Genomic DNA, 19158 nt, shown 5'->3' with positions numbered 1-19158 from the left:
TCATCAATTATGAAGGCTATTTCTCCATCATGTTGCAGGGTGTTGCTGACAACAGGGGACACTTTAACCACTTCTCTGCCTAGCTGGGTAGGCAGTGCCGATATGATGCCAGGGTCTTCTGGAACTCCACCCTCCTTCAGATGATGGAGAATGGATGCTATTTATGTCTTTGGGGCCCCCAGCATTGAGGCCAGCAGCAGTGCTGTAGCAACAAAATGTGGCACCTGGGGCAAAGCCCACAGCGGCAGTCCACCCTTGTGCCATGAACAGATCCGGGGGGGGGGGCACGCACCCCCCCCCCATGCTCACCCAGGAGTGCATGCAGTGGTGGGAGCTGCCCTTCCCCCATCCCCATGCTGCCCCAAAATGAGCTGCTTATAGCTCTGCCCTGTGCCTTGCCCTGGCTGGGCAGTGCCTGTTGGCACCCCTTCACTTCGGTGTCTGGGGTGGTCATCCTTCTTGCCCCTCCTTGCTACGGCACAGGTCAGCAGTGTTCTTGTCCCATTCTCATTATTAGGGATCCAGCCTATCCTCTCCTCCCTGGCTCATGAAGCCATACACGGGCAAACTGGAGCACAGAAAAGAACACTAACTACTACCTCAGCAGGTGGTACGTGGCTGGAGTGCACCTTCAGATACATGCCTCAAGGCTCACTAAAGGGCTTTGAGCATCTGCCTCGATGTGTGGGAGGAGTACCTGCTACACCTCATCACCACCACCTGCATCCTGCACACCATCTGTGAGACCAGGTGGGAATTTTTTGTGAGGCCTCATTGGAGGAGGTGTGCCATGCTGACCAGGCATGGCATATTGAGGACACGCAGCACCCAGGGGCCATCCACAGTATACCCCTGCCAGAATGTGTGCTCTCTGAACAGCTGGACCAGCAGGGAGTTCAGGTCAGGTAAAATGGTCCTTGTGCTCCTCTGAGGGACCCAGAACTCCTTGCCCACATGCAGTAGGACCTAGTCTCCTTTTGCTGGGATACTGGGCATGTGACCCTTAACCATGTGTGGGGCCTATCTCATGTTCTGATACTGGGACTAGCAAGTGGCTATACCCACTGCTGCTGGAGCACTCCCTGGCAGCAAGACCAGGGTCCTGTGGTATGGAATTGCTTTGTTGTGGGTCCTCTGCATGGTAGGTGTGTACAGTGTTACACATATAACATCCATCTATAGCATAAGTGGCTTGCTCAAGGTAATGCCCGCCATTTGATAGAGTCAAGAACTGAACCAAAATCTCCTAATAAAGTCCCCATTCAGGGCCTAAACCACAAAACTAGGCTTCTTTAGCCTTAACACTCTTCTCTTCTCTTTTGTTTGAGATTATTAAAGCCTGTTGAACTGGGAGAATACAGATGAGAGAACCAAATAAGAATGCAGAGGCAGACCCACAGGGGATGCAGTGGAACATCTGCATTCTCCCTTTCAGACCATGTTGTGGGAGCAGTCAGGGACTTGCTTTAAGTCCCAAAGCAGATAAGAATGTCATCCCTCTTATTCCCCTTCCCTCCCCTCCTTGCTCAGTGACATGTCCTGTCCCATCCTGCCCCTGCCCCACCACTGCTGCCTCTGTCCCCAGCTTCCCCAGGGGCAGGGAAGCTCAAGACTTGCTTGTGCCCTACTCTAGCCAGACTACATGGGGAGCCTACAGCTGAGGACAGCAGCAGTGGTGGTGTTGGGGAGTAGGTTCCTCCTACCTGTCTGGTCCCTCCCAGATGAGAGAGTCAGGATGGGGCCAGAGAAGTCCACCTGCTGCTGCCACTGTCTCCAGTCAAGCCCGGCTCAGTGCAGCCACTCCCTGCAAGGTTAGCTGGGGCAGTGAAGGAGCAGCTGAGACAGCAGCAACTGTAGGTGGGTCTCCCTGTAGCCAGAGGCATAAGTAGAGAGAGGGAGGGAATAGGACAGCAGGGGAAGCTAGGTGATGCTGAGCATGGAAAGGAAGGAAGGGGGTGCAAAAGTATGTGGAGGGACTGGATTTTTACCTGCTTTAGGGACTTTTAAAAAGTCCATGGCTGCTGCTCCCATGGCATGGTCTGCCCACTCTGGTGGGGGAGGAGGGAAGCTGTGAACTGGGGTGTTCATCTACTCCTGAAACACTGGCTGTTGCTTCTTAAAAATCTTGGATCCACCTATGTGAGAATGCACCTTCTCCCATTGGTCTCTGCATGTCAGTATATGCAGATATTATCATAGAACCATAGAAAATGAGGGTTGGAAGGGACCTCAGGGTCCAACCCCCTGCTCAAAGAAGGACCACCTCCAACTAGATCATCCCAGCCAAGGCTTTGTCCTACAGGGTTGTAAAAACCCCGAAGGATGGAAAGTCCACAACCTCTCTAGGTAACCTGTTCCAGTGTTTTACTACTGTCCTCATGAGAAAGTGTTTCCTAATATCTAACCTAAACTTCCCTTGCTGCAACTTGAAACCATTGCTCTATGTTTGGTTATCTGCCACCACTGAGAACAGTCTAGCTCCATCCTCTTTGGAACCACCCTTTCAGGTAGTTGAAGGCTGCTATTAAATCCCACCTCAGTCTTCTCTTCTGCAGAGTAAAGCCCAATTCCCTCAGCCTCTCCTCAGAAGTCATGTGCCCTGGGCCCCTTACCATTTTCATTGCCCTCCACTGGACTCTCCAATTTGTCCACATCCTTTCTGTAGTTGGGAGGCTCAAAACTGGACACAGTACTCCAGATGTGGCCTCACCAGTGCTGAATAGAGGGGAAGAATCACTTCCTTGACCTGCTGACAACACTGCTACTAATGCATCCATTAGCCTTCTTTGCAATAAAGGTGCGCTGTTGGCTCATATTCAGTTTAGTGTCTACTGTAACCCCAGGTACTTTTCTGCAGAGCTGCTATTTAGCCAGTCAACCCTCAGCCTCTACAGGTGCATGGGATTGTTCCAGCCTTTGTGCAGGACTTACTACTTCTCCTTATGGAAACTCAAAGAGATTTATTTTGATCCAATTCTCCAATTTATTGAGGTCTCTTTGGGCATGTCTACATGCTCATTAATGTGCTGTAATTATGGCACATTAAGGTTAGTACCTGCAATAACAGGTAGGTATTAGATGTGTTGTAATTGGTGCTACTGCGCAGTAGTGCTGGTGCATACTTTTTGTGACGCTAATGTGCACTAGACTAATTCTACTGCATATTAGCATGGTTTCTGCCTGCCGTGGTAGCGTAGAGTAGAATTAGTCCGCTGTGCATTTAGCGTCTTGTGTAGATGCACCCTTTGCATCCTAGCCCTCCCCCCAGCTTGATGTGATCTGTAAACTTGCTGAGGTTACACCCTATTTCATCTTCCAGGTCATTGATGAAAATATTGAACAAAACTGGCCCTATGACCTACCCGAGGCACTCCACTTGAATGTGCAATGTCACACATCGGTGGAGGATTCTGAGTATACTTTTAAATTTGATTCTCCTATTGCATGGGCCTTTGCGAAGTGGGCTGTTAAATTTTTGCACCATAACTGGAATTTATGGGAGGGCTTTTTAAGGAATATTGTAACTGGTGAAATTTGCTTTATTGCCTCTGCTAGTACTGCAGATAGTGTCTCCCTTGCCCTAGGTGGCTATTACCATGCTGTGCCTCTTTTAAGACTGTAGTTAAAGAATAGTGTATTTTGAATACACATCATGGCATCATTATATTTCTTGTGAGAAGATATTCCTACTTTCAGATTAGTATGTTGTACGTATTGCTTTTATTTGATCCTAAAACCAGTCAGGATATGAGGCAAGGGAAAATTCCCCTCCACCTTTAATTCTATGAAGCCTAATAGGATTTTCTCTTTCCTGAACTAATTTACCTTGGAAGGGTATAGATATTGAAGTGATAGGTACTTTAGAAATTGCATATGGACTTGGTGTTACAACTACAAGAATGTTTCCAGAAGTCGCCCTCAGATTTTACATGAAGCCAGTTCTTAAAGGCAGGACTCCAGTAAGGTATCCAGCAAGGGAGGTTTAGGTTGGATATTAGGAAAAACCTTCTCACTAGGAGGGTAGTAAAACACTGGAACAGGTTACCCAGAGAGGTGGTGGAAGCTCCATTCTTGGGGGTTTTCAAAACTTGATTAGGCAAAGCTTTGGCTGGGATGATCTGGTTGGGGATGGTCCTGCTTTGAGCAGGGGGTTGAATTTAATGACTTCCTGGTGTCCCTTCCAACCCTTTTTCTATGATTCTATGAATAGCTGTTAAGTCCTTGTATGTTCAGTAAAGTTAGCAGTTCCTTTTGCAGTAGGAATATAAGAATCCCTTGATTGTTTTGGGACTGCCTAACTTTGCTGGTGTGGGAGGTGGGGACACGTGCCACTTTGGAGACAGGAACTATAGGAATTCTATTTCAAGTTTAAGATGAATTTATAAGTTTTGAAATAAATTTCTAGAGCTCATATGTCAACTTTATTTTGCTCATTATATTTTAATGTCTATTGTGGAAGACTTACCTCTGTCAGATGAGGAGAGGAGCCGGCGGGATGCTGCGCTGGTAGTGGAGCATGGTGAAAGTGAAACTGTGGCATTCCCGCCTGCTATGGCAAAGAAAGAAAAGGGAAAAAACCTGCCGAGTCGGAAGGAGCCAGGATTGGCTCCCACGTTGGTGTGGGCATGCTTTATAACAGTGTGCCGGGGCTGATTCGTTGGTCTGGAACCCTGAAGCTGGGATAAAAGGCCCAGTAGGGAATCAGCGGGCAGGACTGGAAGTGAGGTCCTCAGCTGGCCCGGAGGGGCCAGATACTGAAGGCAGTCCCAGCTCAGGGATGTGGTGGCTACCCCAGAAAGCGGCTTCCTTGAAGAGTCAGAGCCAGAGATGGCTCCACAACTTACCGGAGGAGATTCCATGGACATCGGAGATCTACAGCACAGACTGGGTCTCGGCAGAACCAGATAGAGAAAAGATCAACACACAACTGGCCCACGGCAGGTATAAAACTTGAATCGAGAGTGGGAAGCTGGAGAACACGACAGGCTGGGACCGACAAGACGCATAAATAAGGCAAGGTGCGGCAGGGAGTAACTAGGTCAAGTAACATCCCAATCCCACCATAATAAATCCAAAGGGCCAAGACACCAAAGCGTGCATAGTACTAACCCTGGTGGCCCAGGCAACACCATCTTTGGTTGGTGTTAGGTGGGGTATAGAGGAGGTGCAGCCCCAAGCAGGAAGGACAACCAGAACAACTGAAGAAAGGTAACAGGAGGGACAGGATAGACAATCTTCTTCCCCATCAAAATTAATTTTCCAGCAAGGACGTGGCAGGTGAGACCCCCCTGGTGTATCAACCAAGGTCCATTCCATTAACAAGCCTGTTTTTTCCTTAAAGCAACAGCGAAGTCAGAAAAATCCACACAGACTCGACACACAGGTGAAAGGCATGGGAAATTACACTATTAAGAAAGAAAATTCTCATATTTTTTTAAGCCTTCCTGAGGTTGGGGGCCTGGTACTACTGTACCCCATTCTTTGCTCCTCTCCCTCATAGACTCTGCACCTAGGTGAAAACATGTATGTAGGATTAAACAAAGAGGCTGTAATTTAAACTCTCATCCCTCTAGATTGCAGTTGGGTTTGAATTTCTTATTGTTCGTACAGTGTGTGTTTCATTTTTTGGTTTGGGATCCAAAATGGGACAGGAGTTTTCTGCTTCTGAATTAGAGGTTTCCTATCCCAAGAACAGCAGTGACAGAAATGAATTTGAATCCTAAACCTGATTCAGTTTTAATCCCAAATTGCACCTTAAATCCTTGCTAGTTATGGATTTGAACACACCCTTGACCCACACTTTCTGCATAAGGAATGATGTATGACCTTGGTACAAGTAATACAGTAGCAGAATGGTCCAAAATATCTTCTATGGAGATATTTTATGAATGGTCCAGCTATCTTCTCTGTGTTTCAGTTAGGTATGTGTGTACACCTGAAAATGCCTCAAGAAGTGTGTAGGTTAACAGGTTCCATTAACCACCAAAGGGACTTTGAATATGATGGAATTAATTGAAACAAACAACAAACCATTATGATTTTATTAAGTAGTGGATACTCTAGAAAAAAATAGGTCCTCTGATATATATTGAAATATTTACTTGTAGAATGATACAATCAAGAGTTTTTCTATGATCAGCTTTGTATTGATGCTTTTGTGGGTTTTTTTTAACTAACTCTAGATCCAACTAAGTTTTAAGGCTCTGTTAGGGAGGCTTCTAGGAAAGCATCTGCTGGAAAAGATCATAGCTGGAGTAGCAGCTTGTTACAGAAAGAAATTGATGTCTTTGTAACAACATTGCCTGAAACATTCAAGGACTTAAAACTTGTTTGGCATTAGTCACAAAGAAAACAACTCCACCTCCTATAATGAAGGAGCCATAATAATTTGGAGACCTCCTCTTGTGTTCAGAGTAATGATGATGAGGCCTCTAATCCATAGTACATAAATACATCATGGTTAGTAGATCCTCCCCTACAATCTCATTGAGACTGACTAATAACTACCAGAATTCACAGAGAACACAAGACATACAAGACAAGATCCTCATATGGTACAAATAGCCCAGAACCATTGACTTCATTGGAGCTGCATAAGTCAATGCCAGCTGAGTATCTACTTCACAGCTTTTAGGGGTTTTCCTAATTGGCTAGCCCAGTATATATTTCAGACTGCTGGGGAAGCACACCCCTCTGAAGGAACTGAAATGCCCTGATGAAGTATGCCACATTCATTTTGTATCTGCCCTACTCTGCTAGTGAGGTGGGAGTAGGATGGGTCTATGGGCCTTTTGAGGTATCTAGTGCTGCTGTCTCTATCTGACATGCCCAGTTCTTGCTCTGGAAGAACAGGGACTGAGAATGAGTCTTCTCCTTCAGCTTGTACCCTCTTTCTTCCTAGGGTACCCATGGAAAGGAAGTCTTTTCATTTAAGCAATTATTTGGTCAGGCAACGATGATGAGAGAGAATGGGGGAGCGTTGTGTGTTTTTTTTCCTCCCCACACTAGTATCCATTTTCCTTTCTGTTACCACCATCCTTTTTCTCCCTCTCATGCTTGCCTACCTGACCTTTTTCCTCTCTCACACATACCTCTACCCCAGCTCCCTACTACCTCTTTTTCCTGCCTACATTTCCTGTCTCTCTCCTGTCCCAGGACTCCTGCTGCTCTCACACTTCCTTCTTGCAACACTTTCTCCCTCCAGCTGTCAAGCCCGAGAGTCATACCTCCTTTTGGCCTCAACGTTCTGCCCAATCTGTACTACTAGAGTAACTGGAGGGAAGCAAAGACCATACCTCCTTGTCTTCCTATTTTATTATCGTCTTTTGAAATAGCATGCCCACCACAAACTCATGGCCTCTAGAATAACTCCACCCGTTCCTGGTGCCAAATCATGTATGGTACAGATCAAGATTGTCTGAAGGCTCCAACAGGAGCTCAACATGTTCTAGAGTTTGTTGTGTGCTTAAATGCCTTTAAAATGCAACGAATCATGCAAAATAAAACCAGTGTAACCCTGCCCTTTCTTGGAGGGAATATCATTCATTTACTTTCTGAGAGTGTTTGGGCAAATGTGATTTAAGTTTGCATTTTAGTACACTGAGGGTCAGGTTGGAACCTAGAAACATATAAAAGTCACACTGAATTGAAACAGCTGTTTTGTTTGATTTAGGGCCAAAGCCAGACAAGTTCCCTTCGGTTCTGCACATCATATTTGAAATCCTTAAATAATGCTAGGGTCACTCAATGTGCAGCCAGGGTTTGAAGAGTTCATGGTATACCTGTCTGTAATTTCACTGTATTTTAGAATGGAGTAAAGCTTTTACAATGGGCCACATTTATCTCCGGCTTCAAGGGCTTCATATGAGAGATCAGACTGGCCTCCTTCAGTTTATGCATGGAGAAATGTTGGATGAGGCTGCACATTTGACTAAGTGGAACACTGTATTTGGAGAGAGGAGATACCTTATTTCTAGTGAAAGAGGGAAACTTTGAGGAGAACACTGCTCACCTTTGATTACTAACTAAGACTGGCCATAGTGACAACAATCAGAGGGAATACATTTGCCAGAGCTTCCGGCAGCTATGTTTTTCATCAGAGGAATTTGTTTTCTCATGTTAGTCAACAAGGTAGGATAAACACACCTGCAAACTATAAACAGGTCAGAGAAGATTTTTATCTTCTAGTAGAAGCAATGAGACATGACATGACATGAACTTCTCCTAATTGTAAGATTGCACAGTGTTTATTTCAGGAGCTTGAGTGATTCCTCATTTTCCATGAACAAGAATGTTTCTATGGTTTAAACAAAAGCTGCCAGCTGGCCTGGCTGTAGCAGGAAAAGATAAAATCATGGGGTCTCCTGTCCTGTTGGATTCCCTTGATGTGTCTTCTGTGCAGGACTAATGAAACAATAATTCCTTTGTATGAGAACTGTCCCTTCCTTCAGCAGATTGTCCCAGCAAAATGTCTCTCCTAGAAGGTTTTAGAGTCCTACAGCTGTTAGTAGTGGTAGCTGCCATCTCACAAAGCCAAGCAGGGGGTTCTGCTGGAGTTGTATTTGTCTTTTATTAAAACATTGGTCCCTGTAACAAGCTGATCTGTGAGAAGACCAAAACCAAGCAACTGGATTTAAGGTTACTAATTTGGAATGGATCAGCTGACCCATCTGTTTTCTGAGGTTCCTCTGAGTGTTACCAAGCAAGTGGACAACTTTCTAGTAAGGTAGATATCAGAGATGACAAAGCCAGGGAGCAAATGACAACTGAATTCACAACAAACCCATTCTGGAGATTAAAACTCAAAGAACAAAGGATATAAACCTTAAAGAAAAGCAAGCTGTATGTTTGAAAGTTTGCATACCAGAAGCTAGAACATATCCCTGCTGGACCAGAGAAATGTGAGATGCATTCATGGAGTCAGAAAGATGGCAAGATAAGGCATTCTTAATGATGTTGCTAATACGAAATACTAACCCATCATTACCTTGCACTAGAAAGTTACAATATTCAGAAAGATATTACTGGTTATACTGCTAGAGCTCAATATAAAAGATGACCGAGATTGGTTTAAATTCAAATGTCCAGGATGGTAACAGTTCGCTCTAATGACTGCTAGTGATATTTAGGGATTGTAATCTGACGGGTGCATAGGATCACCTAAATATTTAGCTCCCTTCCCCCCCCATTCCTCCTGCTCTTTGGAAACCTTCGGTCTCAGTGGGCAGGTTGTTACTGTTCTCTGCAATGAATTTTCTGCCTCTAGTAGAGTAAAATCAGAACCTTGGGTCTTTTATATTTTTTCAAAATGTGGCAGTAAATATTATGAATGTTAACCCATGATCCTGAGCTCTCTTCATTTGGGCAGACACCCATTGATTTCAGTTGCACCATCAGGATACTGGGCTCTACCTGTGTGCTGGTTGATGGATTAGGGCAAAATAATGTGCTTGCAAACTTGCAGTCAGGTAACTGCAGGAGTAAAACTCTGTTTTTCACATGGAGGAGTGGGTCTTGACTAAACAATGACATTGAGGGCAGGAGGTTAGAGGCTACTTTGGAAACTGTAATCCTTAATGTTTTCTGAAGGCTGCATTTCTCTCTTTTCAACTGTATTAAACCAGGGCCTCTGGGTCTGATCTAAAGACTGCTGATTTTACCAGCAGACTTTCTGTTGCCTTCAATGGGCCTCTGGCTTCAGGGCTGGGGTGGGTCAATAGCAGATGCTTCCTCCCTCCCATCTGAGCTGCTAATGGATTTTGGTAACTATGTCTTGGACAAAAAAGAAAAGGTTTGGACAAATTAAGACTCCTGCTAATCTACGGAATGGTTCATACCAAAAGAAAATCCAGACCAGCTTTACACTCAGCTGAATTTGTGAACAGTCTGGAAGATGGCTAGGGTGGGAACTCCTCTTTGCTGAAGCTTCCTGCAGTATTTGTGCACTAGATGAGCACAATGCCTGCAATCATTCTTGACTCCTAGCGCCAAGGAGAAGCAGTTCCTATTCTATGTCCTATTGTTGGGCACTTGCAGAAGTGCAGAGACCCAAATGTCTACCTAGTAGCAAAACTAGAGGTGGGCGAGTGGGGCACCAGCCCTCGGCACTGATTTAGAGGGGGTACAAGACTGGCAGCTGCTGCCTCTTCCTAAGGTGTGAAAATTGACTGTGAGGAGAGTGAAAGTGTTGCTCTGTTTTAACCTCTCCTTTCTTTCATTCCCTGAAATAGAGAGCCCCAACCTGCTTGGTTTTTTTCCCCACCAGCTTGTGCTTGTGTGATTATTATGGGCATTTTGAGTCATCCCTGAGGACTTTGCAAAAAGTCTAAACTCTCAGGTTTTTAACAGGTTGCCTGAACACCCCCCACCCTCCCTCAGTAGCATTCAATGAGACAGGAAACTCCCCTCAAATTGTATATGCAGAGAGAGACTGAAATCTGATAGCAAAACACACATAAATGACCCCCATCCCTCCCCATCACCACACCTCCCTATTAAGATCAGGTTTCATTTATGGAGGTAGGCATCCAACCAGAGATCTCCAGATTTCTTTAGGGACCTATGGAAAGAGAAGAGAGGCATCAGAGTGGTCTGGGAGTCAATAACCTCCAGTTACAGAAATGCTAACAGGTTACTATTCCTCAGGAGGCCAAAAATTTTGTCCCTAGCTTGCATACATAAAGTAAGAAGATATATCAGTCTGTCTTACCTTCTAGATATGTTAGATTGTTGAATTAAACTCTATTGGGCAAGATCCTAAGCTAGAGTCTATCATATTACTTTGCTGATCTCACTGAAATTATACTGAGGTACACTCACTGAGTGCATCTACACATGTGCTTTACTGTGGAGTAGACTAATAAGCTCTGCAGTAAAGCATCACTGTCTACATGTGTGCTGCTATTAGGATGCAGTAAACTAATTTACTCGGGGAGGGTACTGTTTTATGGCAGAGTAATTAACTGCACTGAAACGCACGTGTAGAGAGTGACTGGGTGGGGGCCAGGCTCCTGGCTGCCCCCTGGCCACACAGTTCTGCAAGTTCTGCACCCTTGTGCCCTGGCCAGTCCCTCCACTGCCTGATGCTGTCACCTGGAACCTGGGACTGACCCCCGTGCCTCCTGCCAGCCTGGGTCTGCTCCATCCCAGCTCAAATTGCTGTTGTCTCTAGCACACATGTAGATGCTGTGCCCAGGAGCAGTTTACTTTGGCAGAAACAGCTCCAGAGTTTATTGTTTCGCTTTAATTTTACATGTAGATGCACCCACTGAGGATGTGACCTAAAAGAAAACAAAAATCAGCTGCACAAAGAACAATTGGCAACTAACCAGAATTCATACTAAAAGAATGTCCCTTTCCCTTTTCCCTCCCTGTTGTTCTCCTTCATGGGTTCCAACCACCATCAGCACTCCTAAAACAATTAATTATGTACCTTGCAAGAGAATTGAGCTATGTTGGATCAAAACTTCCTAGTCACAAATCAATCCTTGGGCTTGGGAATACTCTGCATGGCTTATAATCAACATTATGCAAGTGTGGGGGACTTCTCGGGTATGAGGTTTTTACTCTCTCAAACAGGGGCCACACAGATGCTTCCCCATGGAGTATGTGACATAGTTGCTACCGTGTTCAGCTGGCTGAAACGGCTGTGATACTCTTGCCAACAATGAATAGCCCTGTATTCCATAGGGGCTCTTACTGTCTTACTGGAATGAGGTGGGGAAAATATCTTTGAATTTAGATCTATATTCACCTATCTTGAGGTTAGCAAAGAAAGGGCTATATACTCTTCCTTTTCTTGACAGCAGGAAGGTTTTATTATTTAGATGCGATTGGGATATAGCTTGACATGCTTCGCAGCAGGAGCTCCTATATTAAAGGTCAAATAAATTCAGTGATTGGTTCATTTGAGGGAACTTGTATGTGTTGCAGCCACATGAATTGAAAAGTGCCATGCTGACAAATGCCAGGCAGATGACCCATGCACATCAGAGTAGCACTCAATGTATCTGAGGACAAGAGGGCAGAAGCAGAGGTGGTTTTCTGCCCCATTTGAGATGGATCATCATCTTGCCTATTCATCTTAATTTCTGCCCATTCTCCTACTTAAGATGATATTCCCTATGTCTCAGAACTATCAGATGAACAGGGAGATGCTGTAGGCAATGACACAGTTGCTTCTCAGGTTTAAATAGGCAACTACCAGTATAGCATGCTGGGAAGAGTGTCATAAATCTAATAATCACCAAGCAAGCAACAAACCCCTGGCTATGCAATGCTTTGCTGACCAGGATGGAAGGCACTCTGTGCGTTACAGAATTGTGCCTACTTCTGTTTTGGGGATTGCTAAGTCTCTTGCCTTCCTATGATGGTGTGATCTAGGTTCCCCATTGATCTAAACTGTCTTCACCCCATCAGAGGCAGTGGCATCATATCACTTCTACAATAAATCAGTATTTCTAAAATGGCAGTCCAGATGCTTTTTCATGTGGGGCAACAAAACTGTCATTGCACTAATGTTTTAAGCTCTGATGCCATTTCTTAAGGTGCAGGGGTCAATAAAGCCAGAGCTCTATATATTAGGGGGAAAAAAAGAGGTTACCAGAATGCTGGCATTGGCTTTGCAGCCTCCAGATAGTAATGAAAGCCCTTACCCAACTATGTCTATGAAAGCTCTTCCAAGAGTCTTCTCTTCATAGTGGATTCCATGCTTGGCGCACAATGATTTCACCAGCGGTTTAACCTTCCAAAAGTTGTGACGTGGCATTGTTGGAAACAGGCTTGAATAAAGAAGTAGAGAGAACCTGAGAAAAGCCTAGCAACAGCGCTCAGGGGACATGCATTTCTTTTTGCCTCCTCCTACAGCTAATTATTTCTCCTTCTCCCTACACAATACAGGCAGATAGAACGAAGTGAGTGAAATGCAAGCTTTGAAGTACTCTCTTTTAAGGATGCTCTCGAAAACAAGTACAATCATTCCCATTCCAGCTGTGTCATGCCCCAAAACAAAAACATCTTTAGAAAGAGAATGAATGATTAGCTTGACAAACAGAAGGAGATGCTGTCACCAATACAGATGGCGTGTTAGTGTAGTAGGCAGTAAGGAAACATTGCTTGGCCTACTGAGGTGGCTGCCATTCCCTTTGGACAACAGCTAATTGTCTGTTGCTGAAGTGAATTGTCAGTGACTTCCTTTCATGTGCCTAGATGCTCGCAAAGCAGGGAAACAAATAAAGAATTTGTGGTCACATTACCCTATGCTGCTCAGTTGGGATTTATTTCCTAAGCCAGCTTCCAGGCCTTTCAGGCCTGCCTTCACATGACCTCTGCTTTAAAATTCACATTGTCCTGGGTAACAAGTCTGAAGAGTGGATCTAAATCTGTCAATATCTTTGAACACTAGAATTCCTCCACTAGGTATAGGAGGGGCAGAGGGTGGGGGGCGCTGCTCTATAAATTGAAGACTATTCTTGGCTGGTAGAAGACAGAAAGACTTGATATAAAATAGATAGAAATGCTCAATTCTGAGATGATTTAGTGGCCATTTTAATCCACAGGAGCCTTTCCATTGACTCTGATCAGTGTCAAATTAAACTTCAAGGTCATGAGGGTGAAAAGTTAAGTTGCTTGTGGTGATAGGTGAAAAATATTTGTGCTAACTGTGAAAAGAGATTAACTCCAGTTGATTTTCTGATCTTATAATATTCATTGGTACACATTCATGTCCCTTCTTCTCCCCTGCTACCATCTGCCCTCTTTGATCCTACCCCTGCCCAGACTGCCCAGGTTGTGACCTTCTTGTGTCCATAAGATCCCTTGCTATCATGCCAGACTCATACTCACTGGTGCTCAATTTGGAAGTTCAGGTGTCCGGTGAACCAGTCATTGAAAAAGGACTGCTCAATATTGCACGTGGCAGCCAACTGCAAAGACAAGAAGACAACCATAAATGCCAGTGAAGCCTGAAAACACTTGATGCCACTGGGCCCTTCCTGCATGTGACAGACACCAAAGCAGAGGCGTAACAGTGCAGCCAGGTGCCTAGAACAGCAGACTTCTGGCTGCTGCTGTACCACTGGCGTGATGAGGTAGCCCGAGAGATACTTCAAATCAAACACAGAGATGTGCCTCAATGCACCAGCAACCTGTAAGGCAAAACATTCGCTCAGAAGCTTTAGCTCTAGATAGGTCCCCTATATTCCTCTAAGCCAGTGTTAAACAAAATATGGTCTAGTAGCAGGGACCCCTAGCCCCTCTTCCTTGAGAGGTAGGGAGCCAACACCAAAGGGCTACAGTTATGTAGGCAGCTGGGTAAGGAGCAGTTACAGAGCAACAAGCAGCCAGGAGAACCTACAAGGTGTTAAAGGGCAGTACAAAGCTGCAGCACCTGGTATCAGGTTGAGTATGGGGCCATGTGGTCTGAAGGGGCGGAGCTCCAGCCTACTAAAAGCCTGGATCTCTAAACCAGAGGGCTTTGTCTGGCCCTGTTGCCTACTCTGAGCAGAATTTCTGCTGGCCTGGAATGTAACAAAGGGGAATCCAACTAACCAGGTACCTGAAGACTTGCAAAGAGCCAGCAGCCAAAGGGTAGGATGTGACTTGGGCTGAGGGGGGGCCAAATGCGCAGATGCTTACTGCACAGTAAATTGGTCTACCCCATGGTTAATTTGCTACCTACAAATGCAGGTAGTAAATTAACTGTGGAGTAGTTACTGTTCAGTAATGCATGTGTATATGGCTGACCAGGAGATTACTCCCTGCCCCCAGGAGCTGTCTGCTGCCAGGATGGGTTCCAAGCTCAGAGTCTGGCCAGGACAATGTCCCCCTGCCCTGGCAGCAGGCAGCTCCCAGACTGGGCTTTGCAATCAGAGCAAGGGCTGGGAGACTGCTCCCTGATCCTGGGAGCTGCCTGCTGCTGGGGTGAGTGCTCCAAGCTCAGAGCCCACCCCAGCAGCAGGCAGCTCCCAGGATCAGTCTCCCAGCCCCTGCTCTGCAATCAGAGCACGGGCTGGGACCTCCCTGCATGTGCAGATTTCCCCCCACAGCCTGACAGTTTCTGGCCAGCCCCAGGCTACATGGGGAAGTCTGCAGTCATGCAGCCTGGAGCTGGCTGGGAATTGTCCTGTTGTGGGGCAAGTTCCAGCCAGCTCCAGGCTGCACATGCAGACTTTCCCACACAGCCCAGGGCTAGGTTCCAGCCCTGCAGCTCTCAGCCCTGTGCCCTGATCAGGCGAGTGAGGCACAGGGCTTGGAAAGAGCTGTGCGGGAGGGGCAGGTCCCAGCTCCCTGTCCTGACCCAGCTGGGGGGCTTGCTGCTAGCTGCTCCACTGGTGGAACAGCTCCTGGCCACCCCTGGCTGAACAGGGACTCCCCCTCAGCTGGGGCTCACTGCTAGCTCCCCACCTTCAGATCAGGGCATAGGGCTGGGACTTGCCCCTCCCTTGTAGCTCTTTTCCAGCCCCATGTCCCGATCAGGGCACGGGGCTGGGAAATAGCTGCAGGAGGCAAGCACAGCAGGGCCAGCCACAGGGAATCCCCGCTGGGCACAAAGCTTGCCTCCATGTGCACGGGGTGGGACAGCTCTGCAGCAACTCTCCTGCCCCACCCACATCACGACCCCTTCTAATGTGTACAGGGCCAGGGATGTCTCTTGGCCCTGTGCTCCCTGTCAGCCCCTGGGCTAGTACCCACAGGGAGCCTGGAGCTCCCCCAGGCTGCTGCAGGGGGGTAGAGCAGGGTAGGAGTAAATCTGCTCCCAACAGGGAGCACATGTAGACGTGCTCCCCAGTAGGCTTACTGCGCAGTATTTTTATCGTGCAGTAAGCCTACTTCAAATTAATTGTACATGTAGACATGCTGAGGGAGACCCAGAAGGGGTTTATCAGTAGCTGGCATGGAACTGGAGGATCAAATGTAGCTGATAGGAGGCCACAAGGGTGTCTGAGGGGCACCCAGCATATTGCCCTTAGAGAGTCTAGGACCCGATGTGCTGCATGGGACTGAAGCCCAGTTTAGAGCCTGAAGAAAGCAGCTCTGCAGAGTCAGGGGCTCAGGAGGCTGTGCCCAGTTAAAAGGCCAGAGGCTCTCAAGAAGTAAGCATAGCCTTGCTGGGACCAGGGGGACCATGGGCCTGGGATACATTGTGGGCAGCCTTGCCAGGGCCAGGGGTGCTAGGGGGCTGGCCAATGTGAGATAGGGCCAGGGACCTGGAAAATAAGACAGGCCCTGGGGAGGGAAGTAAAGCCAAGGGGCTGACACCAAGGAAGCCAGGCCAGGACTAGAGTAACACCTATAAGGTATGGGTGTGGCTGTAGGAGAGGATGGAGGCCACAATTTTAGCCTTAAGGCAACTGGGGCTTAGGGGCTGGATCCCTATGTAGACAGCCAGTATCTTGAGGGGTCAGAGCCCTACAAGGAGAGCCAATATGGATTGGGTTGGAGTCCCAAGGCCAAAAGACTGGGCAGTTGGGCTGAAGCTCTGAACCAACTGGGCCAAATCAAGCCCAAATAGGGACAGAATACAGAGGGAGCACCCAGAGCTCACCAGCCTTTGAGGGCAGCCTCCCTTCTGTATTAATACCACCAAGGCATGACACAGGCAAGGCAGCAGGGTGAGACCCTGAGGGGCTGGAGTGAAAGTGGGGCAAGACTAAGGTGGCCATCAAGGAGCATCACAGCCACCCTTGGGCCTTATCCTGCCACAGGCTCATGGGCCAGATTTGGCTGGCAGGGCTTCCTGCAGCTCTGGAAATTTATCAGCATGGTGAATGGTGGCAGCACTAATTGTTGCAACTCCTGGAACTGTGACAATTAATACTATTCATACTCATCTTGCCACCAAGTTTCTGGATCTGTGGGGAGCCCTGCAGGCCAGACTTGGTGTGTGGTAGGCAGTGTTGTGATCTTTCAGAATAACAAGGCTGATCTGAAATTATTCTCATTGTTTTAGGTGTTGACCTGATCTCCTTTTAATTATTGTAACAGTAACCTCCTTATTTTTAACAGGAGGAAGTTCCTAGAAATGTCTATCATTTCCAAGCCAGAGGCTTGGAGGAGAGGAGAAGGGGTACTAAAAACCACACTATGAGCTCCCCTGCTTCTTTGGGAGTAAATAGTTGCATTGCCTTTGGCTAGCTCCACAGGTCCAAGTTGCAAGTTGTAAAACCTGTGGCTTTGGCACCAAAACTGATCAACAATTCTCTGTTCTGTTTCAGAGCAGGGACTGCACAAATTAGACAGCAGACTCATGATTTGCTTAACAGGATACAGCCTTTAGCTATGGCCTATGCTCTCTGCCTTGAGAGTAAGTGGAGGAAAAAAAATTAAATTGCATGTCTAGCCAAATGTGTAATACTGAGAAAGTAGAGTGGAGGGTTGGGAGGAAAATGCAGGGGTATAAGAAAGTTCCCTTCCTACTCCTACAAAGGGTTTTCACCTGATGCCCCTGAAGCACAAAGTTTGAATACTAAAGTATTTTTTCCTAAGCTTCTGTTACCAATAATTATAAAACATATATATCCTATCTTAAAAGTTTTATGCGCTTTGTCTTGCTAAGCCATTGAAATCAATTCTACATGGTGACTACACAAGAAGTGCATTTCCAAACCATGCACTTAATTTCTAAGCTCATGAAGAATCCTACAGACCTCAAGAAGTTTTACTCGCATGCTTCAAGGTAACAAAATACTTAAATGCACCATTGGATCTGGGCCCAAGTGAGTAGGAAATCTTGCCAACCTTTGGAAGCTATACCTTCAGGAAGACTACCTCAGTAGATATTGTTATTTGATTTAGGGGAGAGGTACAGTTTTTACTGATATCACCTTTAACCCAGTGTGAGGTACCTTGAACCAACTGAGACCTGAATTTAGTTCAGAACACTATGGGTAAGATGTTGTATCCTCTCATTTGGAAGTTTACTTAAAGCTGTGGAAGGCATTTTAGAGATACTGCTGCTTCTATCACTGGTTTTCCTATAATGTGTTCAGACTTCATTTTTTTTCCTTTAAACTCTTTGGGAGGAATTAACTGGTTTGGTGTGCCCGCAGCTGATGTCCAGGAAGCTGCACTGACTTATATCATCTGAAGATCTAGTTCATTGACTTCCATGGAATTATTTCTGATTTACATGCATGTGTTCCCAATGGGCAGATCTAAGGTTTTGAAAAGGGGGGTGCAGATGATGCAACTAGTGATGCAGGGACCCACTCCCAAAGCGGACAGATCGTTCCACAGTAGCGTCTACCAGGGACTTTGAGTCCCTGAAGCTGATGCATCTCTCCCATGTATGCACCACTGTCCTCAGCTGACCCGGGAGAAGGAAGCCCCAGAGCCACTCCTGTCACTGCAGCACCTGTTTGGAGCACCCCACCTGCATGGGGTGTCAGGCTTAGCCAGAGACACCAGTGGTGATGGGTGGGTCACCCCTTCTTTACCTGCCTTCTGCTTGATCCCTCTGGGTATTAGGCCTATGCAAAGCAGCAAGTATTCAATTCTGATTCGGTCGATTCAGAGGGGATAGTGATTCAATTTGGTGATTCAAGTCACTGTCCCGATTTGATTTGGTCGCATCGGATTCAGAGATTTGGTGCTGATACGGAGATTCAGCCATAGACTATAACGGGGAATCACTAAAATACCTATAAGTTCCAATTTTGCTGATTCAGATGAGAATAGCAAGGATTGTACCCCCTTCTGAGGGCATGAAGCCTGCCAAGTTTCAAGGAGACAGGTGCAGGGGTTTTTGTGAAAGTGCCCCTCAAACTGTTGAAAGCAAAACTTGTGTATCACTTGTGTGTGTTAAGAGGTGTAAGTTTTAGCCGTGTTGGTCTAAGGACATAGGCAGACAAGGTTCTTTGGGTCAATCTGATAACTCTTATTAGACCAACTGAATAGTTGGAGAAATCTATCTTAGCAAGCTTCCGGGTTTAAAAACCCTTAGTCAGGCTGAGGAAGCATCTGCAGTTGGTGTGTGTTCTCTTCCTGGATGGAAGGAACAGTAAAGACGCCAGACGCTGGGCTGCAGGTAAGAAAGGAAGTTGGTGAAAATGTAAATTGAGGTGTTGGGGGATAAGAGACAGGTGGGGGCGGAAGGGGGTGTAGCAGTTAAATAGTGGAGAGGTACCTGGGGAGTCCGATGTCAGGCAGGTTATAGTGTGT

The 19158-nt window shown here is 46.4% G+C and overlaps 1 protein-coding gene across 2 annotated transcripts in view; it reads right to left on the bottom strand.

The window, feature by feature from the left end:
- Positions 1 to 6027: 6027 nt before the first annotated feature.
- Positions 6028 to 19158, bottom strand: part of LOC102563693 (acyl-CoA 6-desaturase) — a 39523-nt gene continuing 26392 nt past the window's right edge. For both annotated transcript variants that reach the window (XM_059722501.1, XM_006274889.4), the window contains 3 exons: positions 13843 to 13922; positions 12654 to 12779; positions 6028 to 10558 (listed from right to left, as the gene is read on the bottom strand). In XM_059722501.1, the coding sequence (XP_059578484.1) occupies positions 10507 to 10558; positions 12654 to 12779; positions 13843 to 13922 (258 nt within the window). In that variant the 3' untranslated portion in view covers positions 6028 to 10506. The remainder of the gene's footprint in view (positions 10559 to 12653; positions 12780 to 13842; positions 13923 to 19158) is intronic.

Source organism: Alligator mississippiensis, chromosome 2, assembly GCF_030867095.1.
Source record: "Alligator mississippiensis isolate rAllMis1 chromosome 2, rAllMis1, whole genome shotgun sequence".
Classification (NCBI taxonomy): Eukaryota; Metazoa; Chordata; order Crocodylia; family Alligatoridae; genus Alligator; species Alligator mississippiensis.
This window is presented reverse-complemented; position numbering and strand designations above follow the sequence as displayed.